Consider the following 19585-nt stretch of genomic DNA (forward strand, 5'->3'; position numbering starts at 1 on the left):
AGATCTTTTCTGTATACGTTTCTCCTGCTAGAAGGTACTCATCTGGGTCTTCTAATTTATCCCATGACCACTTAGCCCCTTGGACCGTAGCTCTCCAATGTTTCAATTGGTCTGGTAATGGTGAGAAAGCTTCCCAGTCGATGTCAAAATCAGAAGTATAATCATCAAATTCTGGTTGCCGACCATTGAGGTCATCAATATCTATTTTGATAAAGTGTCTAGCAGGCTCAATTTTTAGACCTACCCATTCTGGAGGTGAACTTTCAAAAGTGCAGACAACAAATGTTTCTTCCTCTTCTAGGGCAATTACTATGATTTGTCCCAGTTTCTTTGGAAAGTCCTGGAGAGAGTCAGGGTCATGTACTCATAGTTTGTAGAGCAAACCATAGTCCATTAAAAGGAATGGAGTAATGACTCTTCCTTTAATGGTTGGTGGTTCATATGTGTCCATGTTGATATGTACTTTTCGGAAAGCATATAGGAGATGACATTGGCATCTATATTTTTCTGAAGTTTCACAGGCTTTGATTCTTTTGTTGCATTTCAATTTGGGGTTGCTCTCCCCTTCATAGATGATTGTCATCCCCTTTGGGACTTGTTCTTGATGTAATATTTTCAAGGTTTCACATAGCTCCGCAAAGGTTTGAAAAGTAGAGTCCTCTGCAAGACGCCTTATGTAAATAGAGATCTCATCTGGAATAGTGGTGGGTAGGACCAACAGAACTGCTTCTGAATTTCTTTGTCTGGAGGTGGCAGCTGCAGCAGTTCTTAATTGTCCCAATGTTAAATAATTTGGCCTATGAACCTTAGGCTGTGCCTTATTTGAAAAGGTTGTAATAACCTGTGCATATGTCTTTTCAGGTCTTTCTTGGGCTTTTTCTGGCTGATCTGTTTCCATAGGTGATTTGCCTCCTGTTTTTAGTAAGGTACTGATAAAGAAATTGGGCCCAATGACTGTTCTGGCATATTCAAAAGCATCTTCTAGTGAATAGAAACCTCGAAATGAGGGAATTGCACATTCTTGAATAGCAATTGTCACTTCTTCCCAGTCATAATATACTCCTGCTTGGGATCCTGAGTAAACTACATAACAGGAGAACTTCTTTCCAACTGTTTTTGTATTGTTGTTTGAAAGTAATTTGTCACAGCATTGATTATGGCTATTTTGTACTTTGTGCCACCAGGGATTGTGGGAATGTTTCATATGTTGTCCAAAAGACATGTTTGTATGTGGTATAATTTTTCTCTGGCTGGAAAATGAAATTGTTCTTCATAACGGATGAATTGTTGAAGTTCTTGATTCCCGAATCTCATAGTTTTCATTGTAAAAGTGTTGACTTTCTTTTGTGTATCCATGTCTGCAAGACTAATGTCAAAGTTTAGTGTAATAGTCGAGATAATGTATCTGCCAAAGAATTGTTACTCCCCTTAATGTATTCCCATTGGATGGTTAATCCCTTGTTAATAATAGTGTATGTAAATTTTAACCATCTTTTTGTACTAAGGCCCTTTCGAAGGCCTTTGGTTTGTTGGCTATATTTTACAATAGCTTCACAGTCTGTTCTGACTGTGATTTCTCTTTTGCTGCAAATAAAAAGTCTGAAAGCATCAAGGCAATAAATTACAGCTAAAATTTCATAGTCTAAAGAAGTCAGTCGGCCTTTTTCTTTGTATTGTCCTGAAGCATACCTGCATAGTGCTTCTGTATTTTTAGGATCATATTTGTTGGATTTTCTGTAAAGAGCTCCTCCCCATCCTGTTTCACAACCATCTGTTTCTATAATCAGATAGTCTGTATCAAGTGGTAGTGTTAATTCAGGCAAGTTTTTTACTATATTTTTTATCTGTCTAACTAGGTCTATATCTTGCTGGTTAAAATATTTTTGTCCTCTTTGTGATGTTTTATTGTACAAAGGTCCACTGATTTTTCCAATATCTTTTAGATATTGTCTAGCATAGTTTAAAAGACCTAAAAAAGATCTAAGTGTTTTTGTATCTTCCATTTTATCGGGAAAATTTTGGATTTTAGTAGTAATATGTGGTTGTAGTGTTATTTTCCCTTGTCCGATTTCGGCTCCTAGGAATTCAATGTGGTTTACGGCTAGTTTCATTTTACTCCTAGAAATAATTAATCCGTGAGTTTCAAATAAGTTAAAAAGAAGATGTAAATGTGCATAATGTTCATCTTTTGTTCTAGAAAAAACTAATACGTCATCTATATATACACATGTACAATTGGATAAGTTTCTGAATATATTATCCATTTTTCTTTGGAATATTTGTGGCACTACTTTTAAACCAAAAGGCATTACTAGCCATTCAAAATGTCCTTCTAAACAGGAGAAAGTTGTCCATTCTACTGAGTCTTGATGCATTTTTACTTGCCAAAACCCAGATTTCATGTCAAACTTAGAATACCACTTTGAGTCTTGTATTTTATTTAGTAATTGATCTTTGTCTGGGATTTTATATCCATCTTCTTGACAGTTATCATTAAGCCTTTTATAATTGAAAACCATTCGGGATTTCCCTCTCTTTTGTTCAGATCCTTTGTTTACTATAAAGGCAGGGCTTCTATGTCTAGAGGTAGAACGTTGGATAGCCCCAAGTTTTAATAATTGTTGAATGTGATTTTTACATTCTTCAGCTTCCCAATTTGTATATTGCAATTCTTGTGCTTTTATAGTTAAGTCTGGGTTTATTATTGATAAGTGGCAATATATTTTATCTCTATCCCAATATTAAGTGGGGTTGTCTCCTATGATTTCTAGTTTTTCTAGCCTAGAAATTATATCGTCTAGATTTTCTTGTTTTGAAATAAACTGGATTAATGTTTTTGGTGCTAAAAAGTCTTTTTGTATTTCTAGAGAATTAAAAAATTCCTCATCTAATAAGTTATCAGAAATGATATCTTCTTGAAATTCTTGGAAAGTTAAGTTATAAATAGGTTGTTGGTGTATTAAGCAAGAGCCTTTATAGGTATTTTGGTTTTTACAATTACAAATTGTTTGACTATGTGTTTTGAGAGGTACTACTTTAGGTGGAGGTGGTGCTGATGAGGCGGGGATATTTTGAGGAGTACCTTCATATTTTTGTACTGATGCTGAATAGTCAGAGACAATAGGGGATACAATAGGGGTAGAGAGAAAAAGAGCATAATCCTTAGTCAACAGGAGAGCACGGTCGGGTTGGACAAGAAAATTGAGTCCGAGTATTAAGTGAATATCTGAGTGTAGTAATGGTTTTATCCAAAGTTTAGATAGTGATAAGGGTGGACTAAAAGTGTCACAGTTATTATAAAACCGAAGGTGTATATTGGTAACAAACTTCGTACTGGTTAGGGTTTGATCATCAAATTGAGTACTTATCATTCGATGAGTAGCAATTTTGATGAAGGAGGAGGGTAGAACTGCTAGAAGAGTTTTTTCATCAATTGTGGAGTTAGTAGCTCCACTATCTAGAAAGGCATGAAGTGTAAATTCATGACCATGAATATTGGCTAAACAGCGGACACGAATGTCCATTGTACGACCGGTATTACAAACACTGGGTATTTTAATAAATACCATGTCTAAGTTTTGTTGAGATTCAGTGACTATTATTTCTTTGCCTTTATCTATTTGATGTATCTTATGTGACTAGTCTTTTGGCTTGAGTAAATTGATTTCATCTTCTAGGTTATTAAGTCTAGTTTCTAATACTGCGATTCTTGTCTCAAGGAGTAAATTTCTCGGGGGTCCTGAACTTATAGATGTTGGTATAGAAATACCAAAATTTTGCTCTAGGCAAATTGTGCAACATTGTTGTTTACACAAGGTACACCTTCCTCTTTTGTCTATGGAAGGATAATAACCACAGAGAAAACAAGGTACATTAACAGTTCCTGATTTTAAAGTCCATTGATGTGGACAGTCGGAATATGTATCCAAGGCAGGTGATAATACCTGTCTAAGCATCATATCAAATGGTTGATATATCTCATCCCATTGTTCTTCTAAGTCATTTAAATCTTCTTGTAATGTGTCTGTAGTGAAATTATATTTATTAATTTGTTTTGGTGATTGTAAGAAAGAATTTATTAAGGTATAGTCTGAGGATGATGAGATTTCTTTTATGTCGTCAATTGAGACTATTGAATATATTGAAGATGTGTCTGAAACATCTGGTTGGATTTCTACTAAATCCATGTTTGTGCTATTTATTAACTGTGCTTCTCTTGTATAAAGGTTTTTCTTTGTAGGACATGCTGAAGAAAGATGTCCTGGTTCATGACAAGCGAAACATGTGATGGTATTTGCATATGTTTTCTTAGGTTTATATTTTCTTACATGTTTATCTTTATTTAGGTAGCGTTTTCATTCATTACTTTTTCGGACAAAATATGTTTTCTTTGGTTTTCCCTTATGTCGTGTTTGTATATTAGGTTTATGAGGTTGTTTTCCTTTTCTTTTAATTTGTTTATGTGGATTAGCTCCGTATTGTTGTGGAATATGAATTTGACTACAAAAACCGTAATGTTGGTTTTTAAGTTATTTTTGTATTTGTATGTAGGTACATTTTTCTTTCAGTACTGCTATAATGTGTTGTATTCTTATTCCTATGTTATCGTATTGTGGAGGTACTTTCATATCTGCCCATGCTTTATGGATTTCTTTTCCTAAATCTCCTGGTAGTTTACTAAACAGCCTTTTTCCTAATTCAAGATTACAATAATTTCCTGAGATTGCTGTTAGGGCCAAAAAATCATTACAAAATGGTTTGATCCAGTTCCAACTTAGAAGCTGCAATTGATATATATATATATATATATATATATATATATATATATACAAGAATGATATGCTGCGCGCCTGCCCAGTGCGCGACTGTGCGCGACTTGCCGTCCTGAACCTCCTGATCGGTCTCTGGACCGATCAGGGAACCTCCTGATCGGTCCAGAGACCGATCAGGGAACCGATCATTTTCTGATCGGTCTACAGACTGATCAGGAGGTTCCCTGATCGGTCCAGAGACCGATCAGGAGGTTCCCTGATCGGACTGGTGACCGATCAGGAAGGCAAGTCGCGCACTTTGCAGGCGCGCAGCATATCAATCCTCTATATATATCAATGGTGATATCCTGCGGGACTTCATTTCCGCGCTTGTGCGCGACTGCAGAAAAGCAAAGTCGACGTGGCTTATTTTATTTCTTACTTGGCTTTGCTTTTTCACAGAACGTCCCGCACAACTCTCTTCGGCAAGGAAAAACGACGAAGCTAGGGCACGCCGTCCTCGCCGCGAAGCTGTTCTCTCGGCCGCGAAGCTTCGCCGCGAAGCTGTTCTCTCGGCCGCAAAGCTTCGTAGCGAAGCTAGGGTAGCCTGGCGACGCTCTCTGTGCTCAGCAACTCTCAAAGCGACGAAGCGAAGCTCTACATTCTCGCCCCGACGCTCTCCACATCCTCTCACAGCAAAGCTTTCCCTCCCTGTGCGGTGTCCTCTTCCCACGACGGGGAAGCTTCGTAGCGAAGCTAGGGTAGCGAGGCTTGTGCAACAAAGTTTCTCCTTCATTGTTCCTGCTCACCGTCGTCTCCTCTCTAGGCATATAGGGTTTTCTATCGACTTCTAGCCCTAGTTTCACCCCTCTATGTGAGACTCCTATACCTCATTTCTATTTGCAATTCATTTTTCTTGACATGTATCTAAAGGATCACACTGTTTCTATTTTCATGTGACTTTAGAAGATCCATTTTTCTTACCCATTCCTAAATGAAATGATTCAAAGCTTAATATTAAAATTTATGTTTTTGTTTAGCAACTTGACAGCTAATCACCATGGCAGATAATTAATAGTAAGATTCAAGATGAGTTTGGGCAATCCGGTGGTTAACAACTGATTTTGGTTAACGATTCAATTGAGATTTTTAGCTACTTATAATTGGGGAAATGTGCAATTTTATAATATTTCTTTTTCTTTACTAAGAGTCCTTACATCAATTTGTATTCGTTATATAAAAAGTCACATATGCTTTTCTAGCAACTGATTGTGTTTTTTTTTTTATGTCTTATTGTTATCTTTGTGTTTTTGTTCGGGTTGCATGCATGAGCTTGAAGTATCACTCTTACAATGTTTTTTCTGGCTATTTGATAATGATATGCAGAATTTCATTTCATCTACATCTAAAATTTCTTAGCAATGGGTGAAAATCATGGTGAAGATCAGCTATACATTCCTCAAGTTGCAGATGATCTAAAGCCAAAATATGGGATGGAATTCTCATTAATAGATGAGGCTTTTTTATTCTATAACCAATATGCACGCAAATCTGGATTTAGTGCCAGGATAAATAGTAGCAAGAAAAATAAGATAACAAATGAGGTTGTGTGGAAAACATTTGTATGCTTTAAAGAAGGCCATACGGATGATCAACGGAATAAACAAGCAAAGGGTGATCAACGGACAAGGGAAAGAACACGTGGTGAAGTTAGAACTGGTTGTAAGTCAAAGATTTCACTTGTCAAGAAACAAACTGGATCTGCATGGGTTGTCACTAATTTCACAGAAGGTCATAATCATCCACTATCGACTCCTTCAAAGGTGCATTTGCTACGCTCACATCGTACTGTTTCAGCAGCAAAAAAAACATTGACTCAACGGTTTTCAGAAGCCAATGTGCCAACTTGCCAACAAATGCGATTATTAGAGATAGAATATGGAGGGCCCGAGCAAGTAGGATGTACAGAAAGAGATATTAGAAATTTTGAGAAAGAGCTAAGGGATGAACAAAAAGGTATCGATGCTGAAACACTAATCGAGCTATTTGCATCTGAGAAAGAGAAAAATCCAGCTTTTTTCTTTGAATACCAGACTGATTCAAATAACAGATTCAGTAGATGTTTTTGGGCTGATCATGTATCAAGAATAGCATATAGTGTATTCGGTGATGTGGTTGTATTTGATACAACATATAACACCAACAAATATGGGTTGATTTTTGCACCATTTGTAGGAGTGAATCATCATCACCAGACAATTATTTTTGGTTGTGGCTTTATAAGTGATGAGAAGACTGAATCTTTTGTGTGGCTGTTTAACAAGTTCATAGAAGCCATGCCTAAAGGTGCACCAAATGTGATTATCACTGATCAGGATCCTGCTATGACAAAATCCATTGCCCAAGTTTTCCCTCAAACAGTGCACCGATATTGTCTGTGGCACATACTGAACAAATTTCCAGAAAAATTGCATCCTTTGACTTTTCGTGACTACTATCAAAGTATAAATAATGTTATTATAAATTCTACAACGCCTGATGAATTTGAGAATTCATGGGAAGAGGTTATCAAGTGTGCTAATTTAGAGAAAAATGATTGGTTATCTTTGATGTATCAATTGCGACATAAGTGGGTGCCAGCTTATTTTAGTCATGTATTTTGTGCTGGAATGTCAAGTAGTCAGAGATCTGAAGGCTCTCATGCTTTTTTCAAGAGATATGTCTCAAATAAAAACTCATTGATGGACTTTATCACTCATTTCAATAGGGCACTGAGACACCAAAGACACAATGAATTAGTTGCAGATCATATTAATATGAATGAGCATCCTAGGATTAAGACAAACTGGCCAATGGAATCTCAAATGGTTAAGTTGTATACAAAAAAAAAATGGGTGGAGTTTCAAAGTGAAATGAGTGAGAGTCATGGTTATTATGTGCAACAAGTATCTATAGGAGTCGACTCAGTTGTTTATCATGTGATGAATTTTCAAAGTTGTTCTTCCTCCAAACCAAGGGTTCTCACACATGACAAACAGAGGGATAACATATCCTGTAGCTGTAGGAAATTTGAGTTTGATGGCATTCCATGCAGGCATATGTTAGCTTTTTTTCGTATCAACCAGGTGTTTCATTTGCCTAATAAGTATATACTCAAACGATGGACACGAGATGCAAAGGTTGGAGCAATATATGCTTTGGGGGTGCAAAATTTTATTGATGATCCAGATAGGGTTTTGATGTCAAGGCACTCAAGGTTATCTTATAAAGCTTCAGTATTAATTGATGATGCATCTTTAACAGATGAGGGGACAAACTTCTTGGATGAGCAATTAGATTGTATTTACAATAAAATTCAAGAGATGAATAATAGTAAAACATGTGGCAATAGAGGTCAAAGGAAGAAATCTATGGATGAGTCCCCTAATATTATTGATCCTTCTTTAGTAAGAACAAAGGGATGTGGGAAGAGATTGAAATCATCAAAGGAGAAGTCAACCTCAAAGTCCCGGTTATGTCGTGGATGTGGGCATCGAGGTGTGTCACATGACAAGCGCAATTGTCCCATTTTACAACAAGGGTATGTGTCGATTAATTCTCCATTTGTATAATAATTTTATTTGCAAATCATCTTTTATTAAATATGTATATTTGACATGGTGTTGATTGTCAGATCAACTTTGGATAATCATCATAACAGCGATGATGACACATATGAAGAAGAATTGGCATCTATAGCAGGCAAGTACTATCAAAGTTTAATTTAAAGTTAGTGGTTGATTGATTGAGATTTTAAAATTAATAATTGTCTTTATTATTGTAGGTTCTAACAATATTCGTTAGCAAATAAGAAAGCAGGTAGGCATCATTCTACAATTGGTACAATTGGTTTGTCCATGATGTTTTTTACAAGGATTAAATATTTGGCATTATTTAGATTTGGCATAATCAATTGTTGATTGATTGATGCAGAAACAGAAACAAGCTTCAGTTGGTGATGCAGAAATAGAAACATTTGAGCGGGTTGTTTTGAACTCTTTACTTATTTCTTATTTCTGTATCTATTTAAACAAGCGTCATACTTTTCACCTTTGATTAGACTATTGTGAACTCTTTAAGCATTTCTATCTTTAAGCATTTCTGTATGGAAATTGGATGTTGCTATTTAAATTTGTCAATGTAAATTTCATCAAAAATTGCTCCAATTGTTGTCAGTCTTTGCAAATTTATTTTGAGACTAGTAGATTAATAGCAAAAGGTAACTCTATCTATACCCTGCGGGACTTAGAGAATGCGCTGTGCAGACTGCTGTGCTGGCAGGTATGAATTACATTGATTAAAAGTTTTTGAGATCTATAGCAGCTGAATTTGTCACTGATTAACAATGACAATGCTGTGCTGGCAGGTATGATTCATTTTCTCTTCCAAACGAATACTTTTGTTGTTCTCTGCTTTGTCCATGTCTCGAAGCATATCTGTTGCTTTGTTATGCTTCTTCACTATCATTTGAGGTGATCCAAAGGCTGCCAATTTTTCCCTCGCCTCACAGTCATCCAAGTCAATTGAAGATGTTGGTAAATTCATTTTTCTCTCCTATTATTTCCATCCAAGTGGACACGGTTCAATTATTTTTGCCTCGTCTCACTGCCATCCAAGTCATTAGAATCATTATATACTTGTCCAATGCTTTCATCATTTTCACACTTCTTTTCCTGTTTCTCTGTATTCTTGTAGCATTACTATGAATGCGCTGTGTGCGATCTAGGAGGCAATTTGCTTTGTTGTGATAGTTGTCCTCAAACTTGTTACCTTGAATGTCTCAGCCCACCTCTTAAGGTAATTCAAATTTCTTTTATGCTTCATTTGCTTGATTATGATGTCTTTGCTGGATGCTGATTGTCATTTCTCTATCTTCCCTGTTTCTTCAAGTGTGTTGATTTTCATTTGCTTCATTTTGCTATAATTGGCGTTTAGCATAAGGTGGCAACTTTTCTTTTATCATTCTATTTTAGTTATTCCTATCTAAAGCTTTGTTCTAGTAGGTTATGAGCTAATCAATTTATTATACCGATGTCATCTGAGCAAGCAAGCCTGTTTTCACAAGATTTGGATGAACAATGCACACAATTACACAACATAGAAAAGCAAAATGTGAATTCTTGGAATGACATTCAGCAGGTTTAATGCTTCTTGATTTCTATGATGAACTGTAAAATTTATTATGTTATGTTCTTAATTTTCTTATTTGTCCATTTGAAAGGTTGATCCAATTTGGGGATGCGGTATTCGACTGTAAGTGACCGGGTGCTAGTGGATACACTCGTGCTTTAGTGATCAAAGCTGAGGGTGCAGTACAATTTGCCGGAGTCGCTGTGTTGCAACTGCTGCGTTCATTTCTGGTGCGATTCCTGCACCTTGTGCCAGGAATACCGAGAGCTCCAGGCATGAGGCCCGTGGCTTCGACATGACCATCGGTAACCTTATTATTTATTAATTATGAGCAACCCATTAAGTTAGTTAGTTTAATTGCTGAGTTAATCGATACATATATTTAATGGATGCAGGATGACATCTTAACATGGAAAGAAATCAGCAGGCAGGTGGAATGGTCGGAATGATGCGACCACCAACAAAGCAAGATGGGATGATGCGATGAGAATACAATCGACGCAATGCAGTAGCGTAAAGCTTTATAATAATTAATTGGGCGTATTTTTTAATTTCCATGTTTGTTTTTCTCTATGTAATGTAATGTGTGTTGCAAGGATATGTTACGTGACATATATAAAAATATGTTCACTTTAGAAAATAAATGACATTTAAGATCTGATTGATTTCTACAGTTCAAATCATCTAATTTTTGAACTTATCATGAGTTAGAATGGCAGCTATCCAACTAATCCACATAAACAATAACAAAGATGTTGCTTTATCAAAAACTAAATTACTATTGCAGAAATCTGGATTTATTAAAATTTTGCTAAACTGATTACTGTAAAATCTGAACTTAATATTCTAAGTGTACCTAGGAGTTGTACACATGCTAGGGAAAATAATCTATGCCTCTCGGATGTCCTACTAGCTGTAATCAGGCATTTCAATCGATCCATGGATCGATTGGCCTGTCGGATCGATCCAGCTTGATACTGGCACGGAGAAAAACTCTGGATCGGTCGGCTGACCGATCCATGGCACGGAGCATTTCAATCTGAACTCAATTGCTTCTGTATGCGGCTGGATCGGTCTACCGACCGATCCAGGAGCACACTGATCGGTCGGTAGACCGATCCAGTGGATCACTGATCGGTCGGCTGACCGATCAGTGAGCTGATACTGGCACGGAGAAAAACTCTGGATCGGTCGGCTGACCGATCCATGGCACGGAGCATTTCAATCTGAACTCAATTGCTTCTGTATGCGGTTGGATCGGTCTACCGACCGATCCAGGAGCACACTGATCGGTCGGTAGACCGATCCAGTGGCTCACTGATCGGTCGGCTGACCGATCAGTGAGCTTCTGTACTCTACGCTAACTCTCTATTCGCGACTGGATCGGTCAGCTGACCAATCCAACTCTCTGTTCGCGACTGGATCGGTCAGCTGACCGATCCAGTGGCACAACCCAATTCTGATCGATCTGTAGATCGATCTGGTTTCTGATTTCGAATCAGAACCCCTGATTTCAGCACTAGTTCGTGCCAAAATCTCATATAAGAGTTCTAAAATCAATTGAAATAAATTCTAACATCTATTAACTAGCATTCCAACAAAATCTCATAATTTTTACTTCCGCTATTCTAAAATTCCGGAAAAATATCTAGAAATTCCAGAAAAATCATACAATATTTCTAATTTAGTTTTGAGAATTTTCGGGCGTTACATTATAACTTTCTTCGGTTCACATAATCCTTGACCATTTAAACTAATTCATTTTTTCATAAAATTGCTCCTTGACTCTCGTTCAAACTCCATGCCCAGTGGTCTCTAAGGCTAGTTCTTGTACGAGTTCTTTGAAAACCATGGTAAAGAAGGAGAACATACCATCACTACAACAAAAACATTAAAATACAACGGTTAAAAACCGTTGTTGTAGGCCCTTTAAAACCGTTGTAACTGGCAGTGTTGTTAAAAGTGGAGGCTACGACAACGGTTTTAAACCGTTGTCTTTTGAATGAAAAGACAACAGTTTTGCAACGGTTTTAAACCGTTGTCTTTGAATGAAAAGACAATGGTTTAAAACCGTTGTTGTTTAGAGCATTTTTTATTAACACTACTAGTTTACAACCGTTTTTGGGGCTTTGACAACGGTTTTTAACCGTTGTCTTTGAGGGTGATAGACAACAACAACAGTTTTAGATCATTGTCTTTTAAATTATTATCTTTTAATACCAATATATCATATTTCAATATAAATATATAATAAAGAATCATAATCACAAAAGAAAGAATATTTTCCATATCAATGTCATTCAAAATGTTACTTATACAAGAATTATATTACAATCACAAAAAAAAAAACATGTCTAATATTCAAATAAAATTTATCCCAATACAAATAAACAAATAAACTTCATTTACAACTAATGAATAATTGTCAAAAGACTAGAAACTTGTGATTGTGGTTCATGCCATGTAGGATTGCAAGTAATTATTGTCAACTCAAGCCCCATCAAAATCTTCAACTTGTAGAATTTCATCGGACTCCTCTTTCTCACTTGCTGATTCTTCCATATCAACCTTTTCCAACATTCTGGATTTTTGTGAATCAAAGTATGTGAGCAAAGCACCAAAATAAAAGGGAAGAATATAATACCTGTAGAAGACGTAAAACAGGGTTGATAGCTAAAATTTGGAGAAATGTAGTTGCTACAATCACAATAACAGATTTGATAAATCATACTCTTCAAGTACCCCATTCATATCGGCAAATAAAACCACAACATAAAACTTTGTCAATAGAACCTGCAAAATATAAACATATATTAGAAGAGTTCATCTTTATCTGAAGCACTAGTAACTCTTGACCATATACAATTTTTGATACAAGGAGAAAGTTTCATGAAGGTTTATCCTAGACCTGCAAATGAAGCTACTTTTTAGTGTTGTATTAATGTAAATGGTTTTCCAAGTTTTGAAGTATTAATAAAACTCGACTTAATGAAGTTAAAGCTTATCCTAGAGCTCAATAAGTTTCTCATGTGACCTGCTGTAGGAAATTCTAAGAAACAACATAACAAGCCTTCTGGCAGTACAAAAACGAAGTCTGCTGAAACAGAAATTTCTGTCTCAAGACTTGACATACCTATTGGCCTCATCAAAAAAGTTCAGAAGCACCCAGATGCAGATTCACTCTATGTTGAAGAAATTGATGTCGGTGAAGAATCCCCTCGAACAGTTGTTAGTGGCCTCGTGAAATATATTCCTCTTGAGGAAATGCAGGTTTATTTTGCTTCCCTTTTCAAATTTTCTTCCATTTGGATGTGAATTTCCTATGTTCTCTAAATCACTGGTGCAGAATCGGAAGGTTTGTGTCCTTTGTAACTTGAAGCCTGCAACCATGAGGGGCATTAAGTCACAAGCAATGGTCTTGGCTGCATCAAACGATGACCACACAAAGGTAAGTCGTTAACTCTGCCTCCATTCTTACAAGTCTTTGCTTTTACTAACCTGTTAGTTTTTTAGTATTATAATATTGGTTGGTTTACCTGGGAAATTATCAGCTTTACATGTGATCATTCATCAAGAATGACTAATGAATTCATTTTGTTTCCAGGTTGAGTTAGTTGATCCACCATCATCAGCCAAGGTTGGTGAACGAGTGACCTTTCCGGGATACTCAGTCGAACCAGACAGCGTCTTAAACGCCAAGAGCAAAGTTTGGGAGAAGCTGCAGGTTGATCTGCAGTCTAATAAAGAGTGGTTGCCTGTTATAAGGATGTGCCTTTCACAACATCTGCTGGTGTTTGTAAAGTTTCATCTATCACAAATGGAGCCATAAGGTAGACAATCTGCCTTTTTACATTAAGGTCCAATGCATTATAAACCAAAAATTATAACAAGTATGAGGTCAAAAAAGTATTGAACAACAAACATAAATCTTAAATGAGTTTCATATGCTAAATAAACTCCATCAAGAAACTACTACTTGATTAAAGGATAAAATTTCTAGTCTTAGTGAAAGTGCAGGCTCAACTTGCAACTTTAATCAACTTATTCAAGCAATAGCGAATACAACTTGATCAAGGGCTTCATGTAATTCCCACTAGTGGGTGATTCTTAATCAACAATTATTATCTTAAAGGAGAGATCAAGGGATTCTCGGATAAATCTATTGTAGCATTGCATAAACTAAGCTAACTAAGCTCTGACAGATCTTGTTTCGCCATCAAGTTTCTAGAAACAAAATAAAACCATTAGTGTGTTTAAGAAAACAAAGACTTCTAATCTACTTATCTGTCAAGCGCCCAAGAGGTATGCATTTCATCAAGACTAATAATCTGTGAATAAAGTCAATAGGAGATTAAGGACTAAGATTAAGGGCACTTTCAAAGAGGAACAATTATAACGTCAAGCATAAGGAAAAATATAGAATTAAGTAAATTATACAGTAGCCCAGCACAAGTGACACAATAGACTTCTTCCGAGACAACTAAGATATTAACAGACTTATTTTGCACTCATTTCTATCTCAAGAATATTCCATTAAGAGGGAAAAAGCTAAACTAGATGCAAACTAACCTTTCCATTAGGCATTGCAAGTATTTCTTTGATTCGCTCGATCTCTACGATTAGAAAAATGAGAAGGCAATAAGAAATAATCATAAGAAATCTAATACATAAAGGAGTATAAAAGAATCTGACAATGTTTACTCGCATTGGAAGAATAAATTATATCATTGGATTATAGCACCAGAAAAACATGCTAATTACATCAATTTTTAATCTCTAAAGTCAACACAAGGATGTCACTAGATGCTAACCAATTTGCACTTGTCACTAGATGCTTGAAAGATCTTAAAGTGAAAAACTATGGAAAATTGGCAAATATTAATCAAAGGACTACATAATGGAGAGAAAGAATAGCAACATCTAATAGTTATCACACATTGCAATAAACTATGAGAAAGGTAGCACACAGATATAATTAGAAATTCTTCACAATTCTAACATGCTTAAAAAAAATCAGTATGGGGAAGTATTAGCAAATAAAGGACTAGATCTAATTAAATGAGTCAAAGAAATCACCTTCTCACATGTCTCTCGTTCTACTATGAAATCTTACAGCATAGTTACACAGATCTAATGGATCAGAGCCAGGTCAAAAATGTAGCAGACAATCTTAATTCATTACAGGAAAGATGTGTGATGAGAACCATATCCACTGTGGGTCTCAATTACTTCAAGCTGGCGGAGGGCAATCCAAAGCACTCGCTTAGCTCTATAATTCAATATTCCAAGTTCGCATATCTTGGATGTTCTAACATCTACACCTAGAAGATATCCAAGCATAACAGGTCAATGTCAATGCATATTGAAGCTAGAAATTAGCTGTTTGAAAGGATAGCAAAGAGATTCATCATGTGCATTGAGCTTGTTAGCACTTCTAAGGTAAAGGTGCCACAACAATAATCTTTTAGTCTATACCATGAATCCAAACATACATCTTATAGGGAAATTGAATCTACTTGGAGCTTATTCATGAATAAGCACCTGTTGTCAACAATAATCATATTGAAGCTTTGGAAGCATCTTATACATACACAAACAAAAGGGAAATTGTAGATGAATTAAGGCATGCTTGTACTATAATACCTTGTCTTCAGGCACATGATCATGTGAGTGATCTCCATGCCCTTCCCAAGGATGACTCCAACCCTGAATAGGTGTTTGTACAACAGTTATATTGAGATGACCAAGGTATAGGATGATATTCATAGTAAGGTAATTTACCAAGACTACTGGTCCATCTTGCTTGGCCCTATAAAGAATCCAAAACCTGCAAAGGAATGTATATTCACATGGATCATCATGGTTATGTTTGAAAAAAATGAAAGCATTATTTAGAAAAAACCAGCATTTAAAAGACATTTTTTTAACCTGTCATTTGATTTAATGTTTGCAAGGAAAAAGATCTCGGCAGAAATATTATTGTAGAAATTGGATGAAAATTGTTATTTGTTTCATCATATTTGTGTCAAAGTCAGTAAAAGTCGTGAGGTGTTGAATTGAAATGCCCACATAGTAACCCATAGGGAGAAAAACATGTCAGGAATATATTAGTTTTGCAATAAGATAAACACCAGAACTATCTCTCCACTTGAGCATATTAACAAACATGATCTCTGCCTTAGACATGTTGAAGTTCCGCAATCACAAAAATCTGCAGAGAAGAATAGAAAGCTATAGCATCAATAGTAAAATTCTTTCACACTATATAGAACTAGGACATGTATGATCAATATAATAATAAGAAGGATTCAAAAAGAGAAATTTCTTCCAGCTACTTAACAAATGTATTCTAGCCATACCGGAGAAGTGTATGGTAGTCATCATACTTCTCAGGTAGCTGACCCTTCGATAGTAGTGTGTCCCTCAACGACTTCACCACTTTCTCCTCATTCGGATCGTGGATGCCTTGGAACATCGTTGGAAATGCATTGCTTTTGCTGACCTTAGTGAGCGATTTCTACAAGGACCTGAAGGTCAATTTTGAAGTCAAAGGGGGCTTCTTCTTCTCGGGCTCCGGAAAATGCCAATGTGATTCCAAAGGTCCGTAGAACGTGTTTGTCCTTCTCGTCTGCTTCTGTTCCTCAGTGGTCATCGAATTCCTCCTCGAAGAGTCACCATTGGACCTGGCTGTAGGATAGTTACCCTTCCACCAAGAACTCATTTCGCTTACCAGCTTTCTTTATCTCCTAAATTTCGCAGAATGCCTAGTTTTGACAGAAGATGGAGGTGGAGGTTGGAGGGAAAAGCCTGGCTTCCCTGGAATAACTTCAAGCGCTGAGTGGAAGCCATGGAAAGGAGATCACCCTCCATCTTCAAATGATCTGTAGAAGAAAAGGAAAAAGCAAAGAATATGAAAGCGTGCGATGGACAAAGGAGCGATCGAGTCGAGAGAGGAATAAAACAGAAGTGCTGCTTGATCTTAGCAGTGCTCCAAGGTCGTCGAGGTCGCGGTTGGTACAATCCGTGGCTGCAGATCAGAGGTATGCGATGAGGTTTAGGATGCGTCGACAAAGATCGCCACGCATTGAAAACCTCTAAGCCTTCCATTCTACTCCAATCCCACAGTTGTGCGCTCACCATCACCATAGAAAACGAGAGAGCAAGTGAGAGGTTTTAGGGATCGAGAAGGTAAAGGGGCAGAATGCAGCGGCAAAAAATTTCAGAGAGAGGGAAAGACAAAACGCAGCAGCGGCAAAAAATTGCGAAGGGGAAAAAGCGGCGAAAGAAGAAAAACAACGCTATTCAATAACACTTAATAGACAACGGTTTTCAAAAACCGTTGTCGTAATCCCAAAAAAAGCGCACATAGATAACATTTTTCAAAAAATGTTGTCGTAGCCTTTAAAAACCGTTGTCGTAGCCCCAAAAAAACATAAATAGACAACGGTTTTTAAAAACCGTTGTCGTAGGCCAAAAAAATTGCTAAAAGACAACGGTTTTTGTTAAAACCATTGTTAAAAGGTAAAAAGACAACGATTTGGTATAAAACCGTTGTCGTTTGAGTGTTGTTGAATGCAGATTTTCTTGTAGTGCATGGTAAAGAAAACCATGTCATTAGTTGCATTAATATGAATGATACCAGGCCACAATCTGGAGTAAATAAAAGCTGCGATGGCTAAAACTATTTCCAGATAACATTTCCAATTGCAATCCAGATAATATTTTCATATAACATTTCCAATTGCAAGAGATGATTATAACCATCAAGTAAACATACAGTACGCTAAAACTATTAGCATTAACAATATTTTGATGCAAATCATTAATTCTCAAGGTGCATAGCAACTCTACCATAGCAACAAACCACATCATGAAACCAATTAAGCTTAAAGTATCATTTTGATTTCGATACAACACTTGCAACTACTCAAAATAAAATTAGTGTTTGAAATTCAACTCATACAACGACTTGAAACAACATGCCTAATCATCATCATTATCATCACTGATCATAAGAGAATCCAACTGATGTTCTAGCTCTTTCAATGCATCTTTCAACTTAATAATTTTTTCAGTTTTTGAAAGTTTTTTCTCTAAATTTGAACTTGAACTTGAAGTTGCACATGATATTTCATTTCGACTTGGTGCAAAGGAAGTTGGTGCAGATTTTTTATCTACGTATGCCTCAAAAGCTTTTTTTGCCTCCTCTCTACTTTTGAAAGATTTGTGTATAGCGCCCTTAAAGCGAATAACATGATCAGAAGCTTCTGCCCATGTTTCATAAATTCCCGGTTCACGTCCAACAAATACAACATATGTTTTTCCCTACATTTAAAACAACATTTAGAATCTTATAAAGACAATATATTAGAACTTAAATGAAATGATTACCATGGATTGGATATAAATAGTCGAAGTTTTGCAAGTTTCCTGTAAAATCTAGAACCAAAAGAATATAAGTTATCAAAGAAAAAATATTGAAATCCAAATGAGACATGTCAATTGTAGAGAAATTTCATAAATAACTGATTGGTATAATATTGATGCAACCGATAGACAAAACATAAATTTTCAATTTAACATTTCGCTATTATTAACTAAACTTTATTCATAACACTTCATTTGACTAAGGAACCATATTTATAACACTTCATTTTTGGAAGGTAAAAATAAATTAATAAAGAGGTTATAATTTGTTCATGTAAATAAACTATAAATATTAGATCTCTAACATGTGGCCATTGTATTGTATGTTTTACCTAATCAAATTAAAACAGTATATTGTGACCAAATTATTAATGGTTAAAATATACGCAACAAAAATACTAGTGCCATTAGAAAAATGTAATTATATACAAAGATCCATGTTGTTGATTTTCTTGAAAATACTAGTGGTTATTATAGCTGCAACAAATAAAAGGCAAAGGTACTCCAAGAAAAAACAAGACAAGATGTATGTGACAACAACCTACCTTTCTCAATCTATCATCAAGTTAGAAGATTTTTTAAACAAATAAAGCTTTCGAGATAACAAACTGGCCACAAAGATCATTTAGCCTTACATAGAGGTGTCCTCGTATGCGCGAGGCGGTGACGAGCTCGATCTGGAAGCTTCGTGCCCTGGCTTCGCGTCGGAGGTTTGCCGACAGAGATCGCCCTAGCTTCGTGCCCTAGTTCCGCGTTGGCGAGGCCGGCGTGCCCTAACTCTTCGTCCCTTTGGTGTGGCGAAGAGAGCTCGATCTGGAAGATTCGAGAATGTAGAGCTTCGCTTCGTCGCTTTGAGAGTTGCCAGGCTACCCTAGCTACCCTAGCTTCGCTACGAAGCTTTGCGGCCGAGAGAACAGCTTCGCGGCGAAGCTTCGCGGCCGAGAGAACAACTTCGCGGCGAGGACGACGTGCCCTAGCTTCGTCGTTTTTCCTTGCCGAAGAGAGTTGTGTGGGACGTTCTGTGAAAAAGCAAAGCCAAGTAAGAAATAAAATAAGCCACGTCGACTTTGCTTTTCTGCAGTCGCGCACAAGCGCGGAAATGAAGTCCCGCAGGATATCACCATTTTATATATATATATATATAAACGTTACATAATTACTCGTTTGCAGACAAAAACAAGGAATAAAAAAAATACTAGTTTCAAGAACCGTATCCACGCAAGATGGCCATCTTTTTA

General features: G+C 36.5%; 1 protein-coding gene and 2 long non-coding RNA genes across 3 annotated transcripts; 2 read left to right on the plus strand and 1 right to left on the minus strand.

Moving 5' to 3' along the window:
• The first annotated feature begins 6172 nt into the window (after window positions 1-6172).
• Window positions 6173-10369, plus strand: LOC121995063. The gene is made up of 7 exons (XM_042548904.1): window positions 6173-6574; window positions 8724-8774; window positions 8967-9071; window positions 9114-9156; window positions 9263-9321; window positions 9486-9587; window positions 10316-10369. The coding sequence occupies exons 1-7, from the start codon at window positions 6173-6175 to the stop codon at window positions 10367-10369; spliced, it is 816 nt and encodes a 271-aa protein (XP_042404838.1).
• A 2494-nt stretch (window positions 10370-12863) lies between these two features.
• On the plus strand, window positions 12864-13581 carry LOC121994204. Its single transcript, XR_006115635.1, has 3 exons — window positions 12864-13190; window positions 13267-13368; window positions 13525-13581. It is a non-coding gene; the product is annotated as an uncharacterized LOC121994204 (long non-coding RNA).
• Window positions 13582-18002: 4421 nt separating this feature from the next.
• LOC121994205 lies at window positions 18003-19438 on the minus strand. The gene is made up of 3 exons (XR_006115636.1): window positions 18983-19438; window positions 18312-18359; window positions 18003-18245 (listed from the first exon to the last, which is right to left on the minus strand). It is a non-coding gene; the product is annotated as an uncharacterized LOC121994205 (long non-coding RNA).
• Window positions 19439-19585: the final 147 nt, after the last annotated feature.

The sequence above is a fragment of the Zingiber officinale genome, chromosome 6A, assembly GCF_018446385.1.
Source record: "Zingiber officinale cultivar Zhangliang chromosome 6A, Zo_v1.1, whole genome shotgun sequence".
NCBI lineage: Eukaryota > Viridiplantae > Streptophyta > Magnoliopsida > Zingiberales > Zingiberaceae > Zingiber > Zingiber officinale.